The sequence below is a fragment of the Vipera berus genome (genome assembly GCF_964194415.1).
Source record: "Vipera berus genome assembly, chromosome: 10".
NCBI classification, from domain to species: domain Eukaryota; kingdom Metazoa; phylum Chordata; class Lepidosauria; order Squamata; family Viperidae; genus Vipera; species Vipera berus.
The window spans coordinates 19,887,646-19,908,484 of NC_138213.1; the positions used below are offsets into that span (position 1 = coordinate 19,887,646).

At 43.4% G+C, this 20,839-nt stretch overlaps 1 protein-coding gene across 1 annotated transcript in view; it reads right to left on the reverse strand.

The window, feature by feature from the left end:
- PEPD (peptidase D) overlaps positions 1–20,839 on the reverse strand; it is a 178,911-nt gene that overhangs the window by 127,044 nt on the left and 31,028 nt on the right. The window contains exons 4-6 of the mRNA XM_081335811.1: positions 10,369–10,432; positions 5,379–5,426; positions 3,482–3,543 (exon numbers count right to left, since the gene is read on the reverse strand). Coding sequence (XP_081191937.1) covers positions 3,482–3,543; positions 5,379–5,426; positions 10,369–10,432 — 174 coding nt within the window. The remainder of the gene's footprint in view (positions 1–3,481; positions 3,544–5,378; positions 5,427–10,368; positions 10,433–20,839) is intronic.

The following is a 20,839-nucleotide window of genomic DNA, read 5'->3' on the forward strand; positions in this document are numbered from 1 at the left end:
CCTTTGGCATCCTTTCTTTAATGATTCTGTTCCACTATTTCTACGATATTAGTGTAACTCTTGTTCCACGGCGAGTTGGCTGTGGCAAGTTGTCGTAGACCCTATTGGCTATCTCTTTTTATATATTCATTTCACTGAAACATATTCACTATGTTCACTAACACAGAGAGAAGTAAGCAGTGGGGTACCACAAGGCTCCATCTTAGGCCCAGGACTCTTCAATATCTTCATCAATGACTTAGATGAGGGAATTAAAGGGGAACTCATCAGATTTGCAGATGACACTAAACTGGCAGGAATAGCCAACCCCCAGAAGACAAACTCAGGATCCAAAAAGATCTTAACAAACTTGAACAATGGGCCCTATCCAACAAAATAAGTTTTAACATGGAGAAAAGCAAAATTTTACATTTAGGCAGGAAAAATCAAAGATATAAGTACAGATTGGGCGAGATTTGGCTCAAAAACAGCAATCGTGAGAGGGACCTTGAAGTCCTAATGGACGATCACTTGACTATGAGCCAGCAGTGTGCAGCAGCAGCCAAAAAAACCCAAAACAATCCTGGGTTGTATAAACAGAGGCATAGAATGAAGATCACACAAAGTCTTAATACCGCTTTATAAAACCCTAGTGAGGCCCCACCTGGAATACTGCAACCAATTTGGTCACCGTATCACAAAAAAGATGTTGAGACCTTGGAAAAAGTTCAGAGAAGAGCAACTAAGATGATCAAAGGCCTGGAAACTAAAACATATGAAGAATGGCTGCAGGACTTGGGTTTGGCTAAAGAAAAGAAGAAATAGGGGTGACACGATGGCAGTATTCCAGTATTTGTGGGGCTGTCACAAAGAAGAGGAGGGTCACATTATTCTCCAACGCACCAGAGGGCAGGACAAGAAACAATGGTTGGAAACTGACCAAAGAGAGAAGCAACCTGGAATTAAGGAGAAACTTCCTAACAGTGAGGACAATGAACCAGTGGAACAGCTTGCCTCCAGAAATCGTGGGCGCTCCATCACTGGAGGTTTTTAAGAAGAGGCTAGAGCCGCTAGACAGTCAGTTGTCTGAGATGGTATAGGTTCTCCTGCTTGAGCGGGGGGCTGGACTAGAAGACCTCCAAGGTCCCTTCCACCTCTATTCTATTCCATTCCATTCCATTCCATTCCACTCCACTCCACTCCATTCTGACATATATTCTTGGGGCATTTTTCTCTATTAGATTTTTATAAAAATCATAGACGTCCCCAAACTATAACATTTAGAAATCTATAAATATTGAAGCTCGTGTATCTTAAGTTTGCATAGCAGTTTGGGAAATGCAAACTAAGTCATAAAAAATGTAAAAGAACCCTCCCACCACATTACCCATCTTCAGTGATCAGAATAGTGATAACACCGCCATCGAATTCCTCCAAAGAAGACAAGGAGTTGTGGGTTTTTTTTTCCAAAAATGCGCAGCAGCCTCTGTTATCTTTTCTTAAGTACAGATCGGTTTGCACGTAGATCAGTCCTAAGATTCTTACAGATGCAGAAACTGAGGAAAAGACTGGGAAGGTTTTTCCCTTATAGCCCAATTAGGTGCCAGCACTCCGTATCAAAGCCCCCCCCCTCCCCCGCTTCCCCAGCGTGGACAAAGAATCGGGAGACTGGCCATCAGCCAAGAACACCGGGCCAAGAGGCTGGAAGAAGCCTAGCGAAAGATTGAGCACGTGAGTCTTGACAAGTGAGAAGCTGCAAGCTGTTCTGTACCACGTCGAGGGGGCTCTTGTACTGACAGAAGGCCCAGATGATCCACAGCTGTCAAAAGGCAACAGGAAGATCAGTCAATGCCCCATGGTTATAATGCAAGGAAACCTCTGCTAATCCAGACAGAGAAAACTGCCAGAAAAAATGGAAATCTCTTTGCAAAAAATGAGCCAGGCACAATATATAACATGGAAATGGAGGCTATACACTACAGTATGCCTAATGTGTGCGCAGGGGACTTTTAACATAGCATCTGGCCCAAGTCAGAGGTGGAACTGGGATCCATTTCTGCATTCGAGGACATTCTGCACAAAACCGTGAGAGAGTTTCATGTTCAGGTAGTCCTCGACTTACAACAGTTCATTCAGTGACTGTTCAAAGTTACAACGGCACTGAAAAAAAGTGACTTATGACCATTTTTCACACAACATCCCCACGGTCACGTGGTCAAAATTCAGATGCTTGGCAACTGACTCACATTTACGACGGTCGTGGTGTCCCGGGGTCAGGCAATCCCCTTCTGCAGCCTTCTGGCAAGCAAAGTCAATGGGGACGCCAGATTCCCTTAACAACCAGCTTGCTAACTTAAGAACTGCAGTGATTCACTACAACTGTGGCCGGAAAAGTCATAAAATGGGGCACAACTCACTCAACAAATGTCTCGCTTAACAATGAAAATTTGGGGCTCAACTGTGGTCGTAAGTCAAGCACTACCTGTATTAGGGAAATAATTCTCTAGGTTTATGATATCTGAGGGACGGCCTCTCCTCAACTGCATCGTGGTGGAGAAGGCAGGTCACAAGGACCCTCTGCCAGGGACCTAAATTTGGTTGGTCCCAGAATCTGCACCTTCTCTACCACGGTGCCCACCTTATGGGATATCCCCACCCCCCCAAGTCAGGTTAGTTCTAATCCTGTCATCATTCTGGAGGTTCCTCAAGACCTGGTTATGTCTTGGGATGGTGGGTTCCCAAGACCCCACAGGTTACGGGATCCCAGGGTCCTAGAGGCATTCTTAGGTGGCTTCATTGTGGTTGGTCTTTTACTCTCTTCATGTGGTTTGCATATTTTAATTTATTTTAATATGATTTTTTTATATTTTTACAATAATTGTTTCTATACATTTGTTGTTCTACTTATTGTTGTGCAGTGCCAGAATGACTGTTTATGAGATGGGTGGCACATAAATGTGACTGAGAGATGAATAAAGCCACAGCGTTCCAAGCAAGTTGGGCAGGGCAAGGGGGAAAGCAGTTGTCACACAAAAATGGGGGCAACAAAGCAAACGCGCGCACACACACACATCATAGCTAGAGTAGCATCATACACAGAAATAGAAAAGCCAGAGACCACTGTCACCCTGGACTCATGGCTAATTAATACGTTTTCCACTGGCATGTTGTTCTTTGCACTGCAATATAACTCATTCATCTTACAAAGGATTCTCCTCTGGAACGCTTAGATGTGCTACAAATATACTGTAATCCATCATAAAATGCTAAAATGCTCCATTCTTTTGGAATAAAGTGATTTGATTCACAAATTTTCACCATGGGTCTATACACAGAATCAGGCTTCTTTTTCTTCTGTTTTCTGCTACCATGAGAAAAATACAATCGAAGTGAGATCATCTGAACTGGGAATGGCAGGCTTCTATTTTTGTTTATTAGATATTTCAAATAATTAGTCAATTGGGGATTCATCTGAACATTTCAAACCCAGAAGATAACTTACTGGCTGATTTTGTCAAAAGAGGCTTCCCTGGTCACGCTTCCACTGTCGGTGTTAACTCCTCGCTGGAAAAAGAGAACAAAATGTAAGTTCTAGAGCATTTGCTCAGTCTAGAAACAGCAGATAAGCCTCTCCCCCAACCGGTTCCCCCTCCCCCCCAGCTGAATTTCCACTCTGATCATTCCCCCACCTTCTTCTTAGTGCTAGGTTGGAAAGATGGACATACGTGCAATACCTACTGAGCTAAAAGGAAGACAGCCGTGCATTTTAGACAACCCACTGCCTCTCTAGGAAACTTAAGCAGAAAAATGTCTAATCAAGAGCATCCTCCATCTATCATGTTTTTCATGAACCTACAATGACTCTGCTATTTTAAAGTGAATTATTTGGGAGGAAAAGCCACCCTCCTTTTCAGACAAAGACGTATCCTATGGCTTTCTCTGCAGGCTCCAGATGGAGCAGCCACCTCTCCTCAAGGGCTGATAACAGGACCAAGGAGTTCCCAGATATGTCACTTCCATCTGGACGGAAGAAGCTATGATGAAGCATGCACCAAGCAAGCTAAAGGCACCTCTAAACAAAATACAGGCTGCACATACGTTACTCTTCTGTCTTCTGCAGTTCAAAAAAATTAATCACGCTCTTTGGGTTCAATGTTGTTTTGCAGGGCAGCTGATAATGCCCAGGAATAGTTCTTAGCCCAGAAGGAAGGGGGAAAATTATTTTTCCCCACAGCTGGTTCTCTGGCACAAGGATTACACCGAATGGGGAGGCATTAGCAGGCAGAGCTCTTTCACCCTAAACAAAGGAGGAAGGAAAGATCTCTTCTGTTCTGCAACCCACACTCATGAAGATGGCTTGCCTTCAGAAGTTGCGGGCGCTCCATCACTGAAGGTTTTTAAGAAGAGACTGGACAGCCATCTGTCTGGAATGGCATAGGGCCGTGGGGGTGAACCTATGGCACGGGTGCCCCAGGTGGCACGCAGAGCTCTCTCTGTGGGCACGCGTGCCGTCGCCCCAGTTTTAGGCCTTCAGCTGGGTTTTATAAAACCTTTTCGCTTTAGGCCTCCGCCACCATGTACCAAAAAAAAAGGTTCAATTAATCAATTTCAACTTCTCTTGGGGAAAAAAAAGTTCTCGCAAGTTGGAATTGACTGATTGAACTTTTTAGTCCCACCCAGTCTGCAGATACCCCTGCAGCCACGCCCACCCAAAGGGCCACGCCCACCCGGCACCCGATGATACATAAGTGGGTTTTGGGTTGCAGTTTGGGCCATCGGTCTCTAAAAGGTTCGCCATCACTGGCCTAGGGACTCCAGCTTCAGCGGGGGCTTGGACTAGATGACCTACAAGGTCCCTTCCAACTCTGTTATTCTGTATTCTGAAGCTTGTGGTGGGTGGGACCAGGGCCAACAGCAACCGTGTGCACACTCACCGACCTTCAGAAAGTCATTTCTTTCTCTCTTCCCACAGCAAGTTGCCAGGAAAGGAGCAGCTGGCTTTTCTCAGAAGTTAGACTAGACATTGTGACGCAGTGGTCAGAATGCAGTATTGCAGGCTAACTCTGCTGACTGCCAGGGGTTCGATCCTCACCGGCTCAAGGTTGACTCATCTTTCCCTCCTTCTGAGCTTGGTAAAATGAGGACCCAGATCATTGGGGGCAAGAAGCTGACTCTCTACACTACTTAGAGAGGGCTGTAAAGCACTGAGGAGTGGTATATGTCTAAGTGCTAATTGCTATTACTTGCAACGGAACTAGAAAGTGAGTGGAAGACTTCACTTACTAATTTATTGTAAAAAGAAAAGAAAAGAAAAAAGACTATAGCATTTAGTAAAATGCGCTGGAGAAGCATACCTCTAAGTCATATATCAGCACCAGCGAATGCATCTTAACACTTACCAGAGTAAGAAGAACTGAAGGGTTTTTCGAAGCCAAAACACTGGCAATCTGACAAAATAAATGAAAAGAAAATAATCTTCACTCTGTTCCATCAATTTGCAAATAGCCCTGGGATCCAGGTTCCACTGACTCTGAACTGTTTCCCCACTCATTCTCAAACACTCTCTACTTAAATATTCCATTTGACATTAATAAGGACAACCCTGTTTCCATTTCCTTTCCCCTCAGAGGCCAACTCTTTGGGCCCAATTTGTAATCTTTTTTTCCCCTAGGGGGGTTTAGTATTATATTACTGTACTACAGTATATGAACGTATAGTAGTAAAGCAGCACGTTTGGCTACAATTCGTGTTTTTCTCTTCTGCTTGAGCGTCCCACCATCCACCAAAAATTGTAACTAGTTCATAACATCCACTTTATGCTTTATTTTTATGAAGGTTTGCTAAATACCTGCCAGCGGTCTCGGTTCGTATCTTACCAAACTATCAAACACAACTAAAAAGAACAGGGGAGGGGTGCACTCAAACACTTGTCATTAGGATTTAGATATGTTAGGATTACAGTCTACAGCCAGAGTGAACACAGCTTGGCCCACAAGTTGCAAGCACCTGGGGAGACCACACTAAGGAAGCTGGCTTCTTGCAATGCAGGAATCCAGTCTATGTGTGCTTACATTTGAATATATATATATATTTTTGGCTACATATTATTTCTCCATAATGAATTCACTACCAGTATGATGGAAATGGTGAAGATTTCTACACACAGGAAGATATTGAAAAATTGCTTTAAACGTTTATGCTGTACCTTAATTTCACTCCAATCAGAATCAAGCTTTGGGTTGAAAAAAATGGTGCCCCAATTAAAAAAAATATTGTCTACCTGACTTAACCAAGTATTATTAATAAAACTATTTGGTGCCATAAATGGACTCCCAAATGGAGCTATGGAGCTACAGAATCTGAAAAGTATCTATTGATCTGCCACCATTTATATACAACTGCAAGGTTAAAAAAAATCAATCAGTTGAAACTCAGACAAAGTATTGACTAAAATTTTGCTAATCTGGCTGCAATCCTATTTATAACTTGTCTATCAATGTAAAATTTTCAAGCCAGGGGCAGGGGATGGTGGAGGAAGAGGCAATTTAATATAGCAGTCAATTCAGCAAAAGGAATAGTAAGCAAAAAAAAAAGCAGCCCCAAATTAAACAAGAAGAAATCAATTAGGTGCATTACATGCAAAACGTCTGTCTGAAGAGACAGCTGTTTAGAGCTGCTTTTAAGAAGAGGTGAAATATAGACAACCCAAGAGAGATGGGTCTGAAATTCTGTCCTATTTCTGTGCAGTGGATTGGTGCTTCTATTTAACAATATTTGAACTCAGGACACGCACATGGATTTGCCCGTGAGGGATTCCAAGGGCTGTGAAAAGCAATGACAGAAGTGATAAAATGGACGACGTCTCACCTATGAACTGTTTCTCCGTGCCTGTCCACAATCCATGAAAATCTGGTGGCAGCGTATGGCTATGAAGTCCCAATCCTCTAAAAGGATATCAGGTTGGGGAAAGAAAGGTGGTTTCCGTATTTCCACATGTTAAAAGGAAAACTACCTGCCTTACATTTTCCAAAGGGGAAGCACTATACTTGTAGACAGCACTCCTGACAATTTGCCAATGCTTGTGATCTCGGTACTCCCATGTTACACCACTCCTGCGCGAGCTGCATTGGCTTCCGGTTGCCCTCCGGGTGCAATTCAAGGTGCTGGTAATAACCTTTAAAGCCCTACATGGCTTAGGCCTGGGGTACTTGCGAGACCACCTGCTGCCATTGTCAACTTCCCATCGCCCGGTTCGCTCCCACAGAGTCGGCCTCCTCAGGGTTCCGTCGGCCAGGCAATGCCAGCTGGAGACCCCCAGGGGGAGAGCCTTCTCTGTGGGCGCGCCGACCCTCTGGAACGAACTGCCCCTGGAGCTGCGGATGGCCCCTGACCTTCGGTCCTTCCGCCGTGACCTGAAGACCTGGTTGTTCCAACAAGCGGGCCTGGACTGACTACGGTTTTTAATTAGGCTTTTTACTGGGTTAAATTGTCTCGTAATTTTGCATTTATTGTTTAATTCTCTTTTAAATTTTTTACTCTATGTTTTTTAATTTTTATTGTTGTGAGCCGCCCTGAGTCCTCAGGGAGAAGGGCGGCATATAAATTTAATTAAATCAAATCAAATCAAATCAAATATGAAGCACAAATTGTCTCCACTCTTGCAGATAAGCAATCCTTTAACTAGCATTTTGGTGTCTGACACCTGAAATCAGATAAGGAGAACCACTCTGGTTTCCAGTCCAGATAGGCTGCCAGCCACCTTCGCAGGCAGCACAGGGGAGAAAGAGACTATTTCACAGGCATATATTTGTTTCAAGGATCAAACTGCATTTGGTATGTCAGCTGGAGGGTGGAAATTGACCAAACCTGGGAAATTCAGACCTGTTAAGGAAAAATTATATGCTACAAAAAGGGATAGGAGTGGGAGGGGGGAAAAAAAGCTTCTTTAGTTGAAAAAGTGAAAAAGAAAAAAGAAAAAGAAAGAGGGCTTAACTATTAAAAGCCTGGCGGAAAACACACATCCGTATCCTTTCCTGGGAAGGAGGAAACTTATCCCATCGAAATTAGGACTGAGCATTTGAACTGAGCAGATGAATCAATACTTTGCTCTTAAGGCAAGAAAATACGATTTTAAATTATTTCAATAACTGGGGTTTTTCTACACCCCAGTGTTTATTTGGCCATTAAGTTCAAGCAACATAGAAAAAACAATATTGCCATTGGAGGGATAGTATAAAAAACAAAAAAGAACTAAACAAACCCTTTAAGAAAAAAAAAGAGCTGCCAAGATCAGTGGGGTATGCTTGGCACACATTAGATTATTTAAAGAGAGGTAACCCTACTGATACAGAATTGTAATTCCTTACATCCCAAAGCCATACTAAACAGGGTAGAATTATCCAGAATTTTTTTAAAAAAATCCCTGTTAAATCCCAAACTCTATAGCAGCGTTTTCCAACCTTGGTAACTTTAAGAGGCACGGACTTCCGTAATTCCCCAGCCAGCGAAGTTCACTTCCTGTCTGGGGAATTCTGGGAGTTGAGGTTCATATATCTTAAAAGTTACCAAGATTGGAAAAGACCGCTGCACGGGAACTGGGTTCCTCTGCTAATTCTAGGCAAAAGTCTGTATTTCAGAGCAAGCCCTGAGGATGGCAAATTCCCAGTCGGCCAACTTTGGAAGAATTAACCTCTCCTTTCCGCTGGAGCCAGGGCAATGGACTACCTTGGTTCAAGTTGCCAGAAAATGAAAATGTTGATGTTTTCTGGGGTATGAAGTTCTGATGGCAATTAGCAGCTATGGCTCTGCTGGGAGTAATCCAGCCTAGGAAACTGGGTTGGAATGCTTCCCGTTTAGGGAGATCTACTTCCATAAAACTTCAGACCATCCCCAAAATGGTCAGACTGCCATGACTTAGATCAGGGCTTTTCAACCAGTGGTACGGGTACCACCTCTGGTACATTGGCACCTGGCAGGTGGTACGCAACCATCCTAGAAAAGTGGTAGCAGGGGAGGGGAATGAGCTGAACCGGTGGCAGCACCGCACAAGCCTGAGCGAGAGACGGCTGGAGCTGCAGGGCTGCCAGGGCTCAGCGGAAGCGCCAGGATCAGCGCCAGGATCCAGCTGGAGCTCAATGTTGATCCTGGTGTGTCTGCTGAGCCCAGAAGAAGCGCCGATCAGCTGGAATGTTGCAGCATCTCCAGGGTCTTGTGATTTACATTCAGATGCTTGGCAACTGATTCATATTTATGACGGTCACAGTGTCCCAGGGTCATGTGAAGTGAGCAAAACCTGCTGCAACCACCCACCAGACGGGGGGGGGGGAATAAAAACCAAACACCCCCCCACCCCACCCCCGCTGCCAATCCTCAACAGAAATGCTTACACAATGAAAACCTCGGACAGGAGGAAGAGCGCCGCCGGGCAGGCAGGCGTCTTACTCGGCTGTGGCTTGGGGGGGGGCACTATTTTCAGTGCCATTGTAACTTCGAACAGTCACTAAGTGAACTGTTGTAAGTTGAGGACTACCTGTACTTCATCACTTTTTTCCTTTCTTTTTTTTTTGGTCATCAAGTTTTTGACACCTTGCTAGGCGACTGGTGGTATTCGGATGTTGCCATATCCTAAAAGTGGTACAATGGGTGAAAAGGTTGAAAAGCCCTGAGCTAGAACACGGGTGTCAAACTCGCGACATCACGTGACGTATCGTGACTTTTTTCCCATTGCCGGCAACGGGGTGGGCGCGGTTTTGGAGTGACGCATCTGGCCTGAGGGGCGGCAGTTTGACACCCATAGCCTAGAATGTTGTGTCATTCAATGGAACATTCCATTGTTCTCCAGAATATTTTGAGTATCCCATAGCAGAGTTATATTGCACATCTCTAAGTTCTGGCTTCAATTCTCCTTTTCCAACAGGTAAACTCCAGTGATGCCATTTAATTCTGGCTTTGACAGCATCCTAGCTTGTGATGGGGGGGGGGGAGAAGGGAGAGGGCAATCACATAAACATCTGAGGCCAAAGCCTCTCAGAGCCTGGTTGAATTGTCTTAGACAACGAGGCATCAGCTGATCGAACCACCCTGGAAAGGGAGTTGATGGAGACAGCACACATTTGAAGCAACCATCCTGATGGCTGTGCAACCCCATTCTGCACATGGAGAGGAGGAGAAGGTGGATCAAAGCCCTTTAAGAACTGGTCTGAGCTGGCTCATTCCTCTCTTCTCTCCTCACTGTGTGTGCTTCTGTGTCATGCCATTCCACGGTGTGTCATTCACGGACCACTATTTTCATTCTCTTTAACCTGCAAAGTCAGTTATCAACCTGAAAGTTACTTATCATCCACCCATCTCCAATTATTGTTTCAACTTGACAAAAGGTAGGAAACTCACCTCATCTGTATAGTGTACTTCATTAACACCGTATTTCTCCTTGTAGTACTCAGGAGGGTGGATCCTTTAAAAACAAAGCAAGCGAACATGCATTGGTTATTTTGCAATCAAGAGCAGTTTTATGCACTGTTCTCTCTCCTTTTTTAATTCCCTTTTTATGCAGGAATAAACTTGCTTGTTTCGTACCAGATGGCCCTACAGTTGACCTGTCTGTCATCTAAGGAGCTAAGCATATTTCTAACCTATAGAAGGTGGGCTCTGACTTGGCCCACTATTTCAGAAGGCATCTCTAGGTCTCCCTACCCCAATTTCACACAATACCTTTTAAATTTCAACTTATATAGCCCCTTAAAACCAAAGGAGGAAGCATGATGTACAGACTGTAAAGAACAGCAAAGCCATAAAAGTCAACTCAGAGCTACTGTTGGCCTCTGAAGCCCCACAAATCATCCATTTCACATCACTGCTTACATGTTGCAGCAAAAGTTCCATACTCAGCAGGAAGGAATTGCCCACTATTTCACTGCAAGCTTGCCTCCCCTACCCCTATTTCTCATAAACCCGAGGTAAATTTATCTCACAGTCTGAATTCATCCTCATTTCCCTGTGCACACACAGCCGAAGAGTTTTCTCTTTAACACAGGCAGGGAGTGGGTTTTCTACGCCTTTGCTTGGCCCCTCTCTTATCCTTCTGCTTGAGGTTGGATTGTCTCTGGTGAGAAGACGACATGGTCTGGGCAGCAAGTCAGATTGGCAACTTCTTCCGAGAGCCTCCATTGAAATTTGTGCCTTGAGAGCAATTCAATTACCCCCCCCACCCCACCCCACCCCACCCCACCCCAACACACACACACAGAGAGAGAGAGAGAGAGAGAGAGAGAGAGAGAGAGAGAGAGAGAGGAGAGAGAGAGGGAGAGGGAGAGAGAGGGAGGAGAGAGAGAGACTCCAGCCAAGGCAATGACCAGAATGACAACCTAGAACAGGGGTAGGCAACCTTGGCTCTTTTATGACTCGTGAACTTCAACTCCCAGAATTCCTGAGCCAGCATGGGGGAACTATGGCTCCCTTGATGACTTCTGGACTTCAACTCCCAGAATTCCTAAGCCAGCCTGGCTCAGCTTGGAAACCTCTCCCTTTCCCCTCAGCGTGGCTGGCTCAGGAATTCTGGGAGTTGAAGTCCACGAGTCATAAAAGAGCCAAGGTTGCCTACCCCTGACCTAGAAGGATTCAAGGCAGGCAGAGAAATAAGGAACTCTTCTGGAGCTCCAAGATCAACTATTTTATTACTGCTGCCAAGAGGCCTATCTGGAAGTCAATCTTAGGAACCAGGGTCAGTTCAAGAGCACCTCTTTCTCCCTTTATTTGTAATGGTATTCTGGGACAAGGCTTCTTCCTAGGGATTAACCGTAACTGAGTGGATAGCACATTCTTGGTACCTAGAAGATCTACCTCCCCTCCAGCCCCATTATTATTTATTTATTTTATTTATTTAATAATATTTCTATACCGCCCTTCTCCCGAAGGACTCAGGGCGGTGAACAGGGCAAGAATAAAAATACAGAATTACAAAAATTAAAAAAGGATTAAATACATGCCCACTAAAAACAATCAATACAATTTTAAAACCCCAATAAAACAACAGTAAAAAAAAAACCACCAATCCCCCATCAGGCCAGGCCGGCTTGTTCGAATAAGAATGTTTTTAGATCGTGGCGAAAGGAGCGAAGATCGGGCGCCATCCGGAGCTCAACCGGTAACTGATTCCATAGCTCCGGGGCGCCCACAGAGAAGGATCTCCCCCTGGGGGCCACCAATCGACATTCTCTGACCGGTGGCACCCTGAGGAGGCCCTCTCTGTGGGAACGCACAGGGCGAAGGGAGGTTGATGCTGGCAGCAGGTGTTCCCTAAGGTACTCCGGACCCCTGCCATGTAGGGCTTTAAACACCATTACTAGTACCTTGAATCTCATGTTCTATTACATGTTCCAACGATGCTTCTTTTAGCACAAGGCTCCAGCCAGAGCACTGTGACAGACCCATTTTCATCCTGGGTGCCAACCTTTAAAAAAAATTGCCTACAACCATGAGCAGAATTTGTACCTATTTACCAATTCAGGAAGCACCATCATAGCCACCTGTCAAAGAAGTCTTTCTCTCCCAACAACTAGCCTTTGTTGGTCTTTGGTCCAGGAGGGGAACATTCCCTAACTCATCAGCAAGGAAATTATTGCCCAAGATTTTAAAAATCTCCTTTAAAGCTTTTCCAAATCCCACAGCAACTAATTTCACATTGTGTGGAGTAGCAAGTTGAAAAGCAGCTAGCTTCTTCTCAGTACTAATTGTAAAAATGTCATTTAAATGTCACCTCATCAGCCAAACAAGAGACGGGTACAATCTATCAAAAAGGGAGCAATATAATACAAGCAGAACAGGGGAAATGTTGAAAAGAAAGAAAACCTAAATCAAATTACTAGTCTTTCTTGTTTCATTCTGCTACAAATATTCTGAATTATATCTAACCTTCACGGAGGAAAATGAGCCTCTGATTAATGTAGCTTTGCCTTAACCTGGTGCTCAGCCATGCTTACTGGAGATGATACGAGTTGCAGCCCAAGACTTCTAGAAGGTGGAGAATTTCTTTTTAATGGAAAAGCTATCACCCACTTTGTAAAATCCTAAGAGGAAAGTCCTAAAAACAACACCATTCCTTCCTAATAGGAATAGGACAAAATACTGTAGAGGCAATTTAAGGTTTTGTGTGCCAGCAATGCACATTCTCATCTAAGTGGCTAGGGCCGTGGTGGCGAACCTAGGGCACGGGTGCCACAGGTGGCATGCAGAGCCCTCTCTGCGGGCACGCGCGCCATCGCCCCAGTCCTAGGCCTTCAGCTGGGTTTTATAAAACCTTTTCGCTTTAGGCCTCCCCCACCATGGGCAAAAAACAAAAAAAGGTTCAATCAATCAATTTCAAATTCTCGCAGGAAAAAAAAGATCTTGCATAGTTGGAATTGATTGACTGAACTTTTAGTCACATCCAGTCTGCTGTTACCACTGCAGCCACGCCCAGCCAATGGGCCACGCCCAGCCAATGGGCCACGCCCACCCGGCACCCGATGATAAATAAGTGGGTTTTGGGTTGCAGTTTGGGCACTCGGTCTCTAAAAGGTTCGCCATCACTGGTCTAGGGTCTAGATCTAAACCTAGACCTTTAGCAATCAATATGTATCCTTGGCACACATCGTGGGCACTCTTGCAAAACGACTGCCCCATTGAATTACCAGAAACAAATTCCTGAGAATGTTCCTTACTTCCCTACCGCTCACTTTCCCGTGGTATTTTTCCCCAGGGCAAGGGACAACTCTTTCAAATAAAAACAGGGCTTTTTGTTTGTAATATCAAGATACCAATTTCCCAATTATTTTTATTCATTAAAACAATTCTTGGGGCAAAAGAAAAAAGGTAAAAGTTATATGGGAAAGAAACAGCCAATCCCAAGGAAAGTTTTTGTGACAAGTGGGAACTTCAAAAACAGTACTGCACTTTTTTTAAAAACTAGAGTTGGATTTCTAATACTACTGTGTAATTAATAAGTTCTTCTAATTTAACTAATCTCCAGAGAGGGACAGAAGCTATGAAGAAATTAAGAATTCCTGTTTCCACCCACCTCACAAGCTTTTGGAATGCTATTTGCAGTTTTCTCCAATATTTTTCAAAGACAGGCTCAGAGGCTTTGTGGTCAAGAACCTTACTAGTTGACAACATTTTGGGATAAACAAATTAATGCACATTATGGTGCAGTGCAAATTTAAAACCAGCCTAATGTACTGTTTTGTGAGAGAAACTAGAACATCAGCAAATGTGTTTTAGGTAAGGGGGTAATTTAAATAGGCTCACGCAGAAGGAAAAAAGCACGAGGACTCACCTAAGGAGAGCTTTAGAATAAGAAGCGACTAAATTAATGTCCTGGTGGACAAGTTTGAATGGGAAAGTTTCCAGTTTGTCTGTTTCTCAGCATGCACTTATTATTCTCTTACAGTGACAAAGGATTCTGCAGGGCTAAACGTGCCCCTGCCATGTTTGGGGCACCTTTAAAAACAAAGGTGAATGAATGAAGGCTACTGCTAAGCTTGTAAGCCGCCCTGAGTCTTCGGAGAAGGGCGGGATATAAATGGAATTAAAATAAAAAAATAAATTAAAAAAAGCTTGAAAAGTCACTTTGGGTGACTTTTGGATGATAGTTGAATGTCAGCGTGAATTCTTGGATGATAGTTGAATGTCAGTGTGAAAGTATTCCAGACGGTTCAAAGTGGAATTATTTTGAACTACTATTTAACAAGAACGGGGCAATGCTGGGTGTCCTCAGGATGTGGTCAGAAAAGTCTAGATGGCAGCCATGATAGTCCACTCAACCCTTTGCCCATTTCTAATGTGTATCCCATATACAACACATTTAAAGAGATTTAGTAAGTGGATGTAACACTAGAGAGAGCTAGGAATGTATTTGTATTTATAATTGCTGTGAAGAATATCAGAAACCACTTAGTTTATATTAGTTTTATCTTTTATAATTGTTTTAATACAATTATATACAAAAAATTAAAAGGATTGAGTTAAATAGTGGCATTTTAATCAACGTTTGGTCTAAATAGAGTTTATGGAGTTTACTTGTTAACTCTCAAGACTTTTTTTCCGCTATGTATTCTAAATGGTCTGTGGTTTATACAGTATATAATAAATTATAAGTCATTATTATGTGTGTGTGTCTGTGTATAAAATATGTGTGCATGTTTGTGTACACAGCATATGTATGTGCATGTGTACACACACACGTACACACACACACACACACACACCCCAGAGCAGGCATCCAAATTTCATTTTTTAATGTTATCTTATCTTAAGAGTTTGTGGAGCCTAAGATGCATCACGGAGAGTGCAAGAAAAGACACTGCCAATTCTGTGCTGTGCAAGCCCAGTTGTGGGTCTCCTCAGAGTCTTGCAAGCAATTGCACTACGTATCCTTTTGGAAATGCATCCACAGAATTAGGGTGAGGCTCACACACAGCACGTGGCTTTATTGGTTAAACAAGCACCCCACCCCCGTCCACCCCCCAGCCCATTTAGTCATTCTTCTATGCCTGTCCACTGGGAGACATTTTGAATTAGGGGTATCAAGTGAGCAGCAATTTAGAGGCCTATTTGTGCTCCGAATAACAATGGATAAATTGTTCTGCTTACTTGTCTGTCACACAACAGTCAGATTCAAACCAGCCATATCTCAAATTGCAATAGCCAACCAATGATTTAAGGGGGGGGGGGAACACGCACAGATAAACGGGGCCACTGTGACTCCAATGAAGGATCTAAGGTAGCGGGAAAATCTTCCTTTTCAGTTATCCATTTCTACAAAACAGTGAGCCGTGTCATGTCTTTATTATGAGGACTAACCATTTTTCAGCATTTTTTACTGGGAAAAGTAGATAAAGCTTTATATTTAGTAATTCCCTGGACTTCTTTGAACTGCAGAGACTTCAACCGCATCTGCGTTAATCCCACATTCCGGCTTGGGAGAACTTTGGGCCGTTCCTTATTACAGAGCCGCATCGATTCGCTGATTTTTTTTTAGCAGGGTCTTGCATGAAGGAGGTTTAAACTGAGTGTGTAAACTACTCATGATTATCTTTGAATTCACATCTAGCAAATAATGCTTAGGATCAACCAATGAAGCTACACGGACAAAGTGATGCCTGATGTTCAAAAGAACCAAGGAGCACAAGGCATTCTCAACTGATGCCTGCTGGGTAATTGAAAAAGACAAGAACACCAAAAAGAAGTCACTGCAAACTTGTCCTCACTCGACAACTGTTTCATCAGCAACTGTTTGAAGTTACAGCGGCTCTGGGTAAATGATACTTACACCCCACACCCACCCCAAAGTTATGACTGTTGCAATGCCCCTACAGTCCTGTGGTCAAAATCTGGGTGCTTGGCTTGTCTCAACCCCCTCTCCATCTCTACACCCTTTCAGCTGCTCTGCACCATGGCAGTCCTTGCCAGACACTAACATCCACTTGACAGTAACCTCTTTAGCTGGAACATCTCATTCAAGCATCTTTACTTTACTTTACTTTTATTAAATTTGTATACCGCCCTTCTCCCGAAGGACTCAGGGCGGTGAACAGGGCATATATAAATAACAATACAAAAATTAAAAAGGAATTAAACAAGCGCCCGGTTAAAAAATACAATAACAATAAAAGACCCATTAAAAACCCTAACGTTCCCCATCAGGCCAGACCAGCTAGTTCAAATAAGTGGGTCTTCAGACCGCGCCGGAAGGAGCGAAGGTCCGATGCCATCCGGAGCTCAACCGGCAGTTGGTTCCATAGCGCCGGAGCACCCACAGAGAAGGCCCTCCCCCTGAGGGCCACCAGTCGACATTCCCTGACCGGAGGCACCCTGAAGAGGCCCTCTCTGTGGGAACGCACAGGGCGGAGGGGAGTTGACGCCAGCAGCAGGTGGTCCTCGAGGTACCCCGGACCCATGCCATGTAAGGACTTGAAGATCATAACCAAAACCTTGAATCTCACCCGGAAGACAACTGGTAACCAATGTAGCTCTAATTATCCCAGGGCCTCACTTTTTTTCCAACACAGAGAGCAAATGTTGGCTCAATGTGCTTAATTAACACACGTCATGTTGCACGCTTGGATGTGTTGTTTGTTTAACCAGAATCTACTTACATACTCGTACTATTTAGATTAAGCTCTGATCTCATTGTAGACTGCAATATGTACAATTATGAATATCTCCTTGGGGGGGTGTTAATGATCTGCAGCCCAACCTGAACGATGACACAGTCTTGACTTGTTGAAAACTAACTTAAGGCAGCCACTAAACAAAAGCAACGCTACATCATCAAGTATGCTGCAACCAAACCTTGTGGCAAGTGCCAATTCCCCTCTGTATCTACTCCAGCAATGCTCTCCTGGTGACCCCGTAGCATCAGAGGAACATCAACTGACTCCATCCTCCAATGTCCCTTTGTATGCAAGCAGCGCTCCATATGAATCTGCATCTCTGTATGAAACAAGAGACCAAGCTAACACCAAGGAAGGGGCTACTGTATCTAAAAATTGGAGTGGACTTTCCCTTCTTCAGGACATCTTTGAGAAAAAGAACAATTAATAAGGGGTTCCAAGGGTGAGAATGGAGCTAGTGTTTGTAATAGACATTTCTCAGGAATTGAACAAAGATCAAGGTTTCTTAAAAGTAAGTAGCTAGTCAATGGGGGGGGGGGAAATCACACATCACGTCTAATCTCTGCTTTGTTCAAGAACATCAGTGCAAATAATTCTCCTTACATCCTGCCTCCCTCACCCTTCAACCCTCCCTCCCCAAAATAATACAGATAATTCTGTATCACAAACAAGTCCTCCATGCATTTGATAGTGAACGGTGAGCTTATACAATAAGACCTTTGTTAATCCTTAAAAGTGCCCACAAGTTTCTTTCTTGAATCTATCTTGGTCATGCTCCCTCAAGGGTCTGCTCAAATCTTTGCAGCCCCTTCTCAACATTATTCTTTTTAGTTTGCAAGGGACATGTATACAAATGTATATTTTTATCTATGTATCCTCTGAAAGTACAGATTTTTAGCATCTGAATCAAGAAGGGTACTGAAACTTTGGAAAGAGCAAAAGTTGATACGTAACAAAACACTGACATTGATCTGTGTCTCACAGATGGGATAGTGGGTTCGTGGGGGAATTCAAAGACTGAATTCATTAAATATCTATATGAAGAGCCACTTCGATGAACAACAGAGAGGCGATTATGCACCCTTAATTAAACACAATCTTTGCTTGCATTCACTTGTAACAGAGACCTGACACTGCTCATAACTACCTGCAAAATAATAACATAATCATAACAATTTTGATACATTTCATTACCAGTAGCTCCTTCTCAGCTTCATATAGTCATAGATACATGTATCTCACACAGGATCTATATACCAATTGTTTTAGAGAAATCTGCTTTTTTGCAGGGGGGGAAGGAGTTTGTCCATTTCATTTTTCAATCCAGCCGCACCAATAAAAGCTCATCAAGGATCAATCATCTCCACACAAAGTACAGGGGTGGTGTCTATATTTAAAATAACTATACATCACCCTGATATCTCCTCAGGGATGAGAGATGTAGTAGCATATTCTGGAGTCTCCACACAACATTGCTGTCAGGTGAGGTGGGCTGGTGTGTCACCCAAGGTGTTTCCAGCGCTAAAAGTCGCCCTGTTCGACACATCCCCAATTCACTAAACTGGCTTTCTTCTGGACAGATGGCAAAAGACCTGCTTTACAGAGCTTCCCCATCATCCATCTACAAAGATTTAGAAAGTGTCAACTCACTGCAGATCAGATTTTACCAGTCTGTAGGCAAAACAGTCACCTGATACAATTTGCAGAATCCCAGTATATCGAAGGTGGCCGGACCCTGTTTTGCAGTTGCAGACAGCTGCCTGCAAGGTCGACTCCTGCAAAGCCAGCATGAGTGACAACGCAATGTGTGATTCCCATCATCCTCCCGAGATGCCCCTCAGCTTCCCTACACCCTGCATTACAGGTATGTTGGCTGCACCCCACAGCTGAGGGCAGCAACCTTTGGGAGAAGAGAAAATCAACATGAGGAAAAAAAAGAAAGATCAGATAGAAAACCTTTATTGTCGTTTATTTCCTGTGGGCACAATGGCACACATTAAAAATGAGAAGCTATTAACTGTCATCCAATTATCCTAGGGACATATTAGTTGGGTGACAGTGCTAGTTAACAGTTAATGTGAATTTTAAAATGCTGAAATATGTGCACGTACACATTTTATTATTTCAGCTTTCTCAAAACTCCCTCCAAAAAGAAATGTATTCCTAAGACTTTTTTTAAAAAAAGATTAAATATATTTAGAGAATACCCAAGAATCTGCATTACCCAACAAAAACACAGGAAGAAATCCTTAAGATGGTCCACCCCACTTGTATTTTTTTAAAATACATATACAGTCCTTAAAATGCATTTATTAAGAAATATATTCCACTCAGCCTTTGTTTCTTATTTTTCTTTTCTTTGGCTAAAATATTCATAGGCTGATCTAGTGTAACTCAGCCTTCCTCCCTATGGTACCCTTCCAACGTTTGGAGAAAGAAACACCAAGGATTGATTCCCAGTCAATTTGGCTGGGTGTTGCAGTTAATAGGAATTGTAGTCCAACGCATCTGGACTAGATCTGTCTGTCAATGACATCAAGGTAGGATAGCAAATATCCTTCTATGGCTGAAAAGACAGTGTTCTCAGACTACAAATATAACACACATATTTGGGGGTGAGGGGGAACAGCTCCAGCAAGACAAACAAAACCGGAAGCACCAGCAGAGGTTTCCAGGCCCCTTAATTTTTCTGTGTGAAAAGCTACAAAAAAGAAGTTTTGATGAAAGGGCAAGAAAACAAGATGGGAAGCCACGAACAAAGCATGAAAAATTCGAGCGAGGCAGAGAGGGACATCTAGGGGCCATCGCAGGCCTGCCAATCCACCCACGCCTCCTTACACGAACATCAAATGCACAGATGGCAGAGTGTTAACTAAACAAGAGGGTGTCAAGACCAGCTAGGAGAACAACACCGGAGATTTTAGGAGCCACTAACAGATGTTTCTGACAGAGCCAACGTTGTGGGTATTTTTTAAAAATAAACTCTTCCATGTGCAGCCAAGGCAGCTTTTCAAATTTGCCAAGAACAAGAGAGCGAAGAATACGGCAGAACAAAAAAGGAGTCCAAGGCCAATTTCCACCTAGAAATACTCAATACCCGCCATAAATAAACAAACACATATACACACAAAGGAATACTCAATACACACCAGAAAATAAACAAATGCACAAAAGAGTAGATAAGCAGTAGCCTGCTGCATGCTTAATCTGCCAGAAGCCAAAGGACAAAAGTGAATGTGATTTCACCTCATTCATAGTTTACAATGACGGACACAGAAATACTCAGGATCTCTGGGGGAGGGTGTTTCACAATAGCAAAATGTGCTATTTCAAATTTTTCATCTTAAAAAAAAAGAAGCAGCGAAACCATGCCCAGATGGTGCGTGTGGACCCAGGAATTCTCCAAAGAGGAATGCAAGTCTCAGTGACACAGCTGAAATATGATTATGAAATTCATTTTACCAGATCATGTAACATCAGGAAAGCAGTAGCCAAGCATTGCTAAAGATGGCATTCTTGGCATCCCAAATTCCCTTACATCAAATTCTGTAGCTGGTGTTTCTCTGCTCTCCAGTTGTGCTTAAATCAATTGGATGCTTTTTAAAAGCCAGTGTGGTTCAGAAAGAAAACAAATGCCGAGAAACAATATTGAAGTTTTTACTTCTGTCTGAACTTAGCTTGTGCCCGTAGAATCTAAATTCTTTCACCCA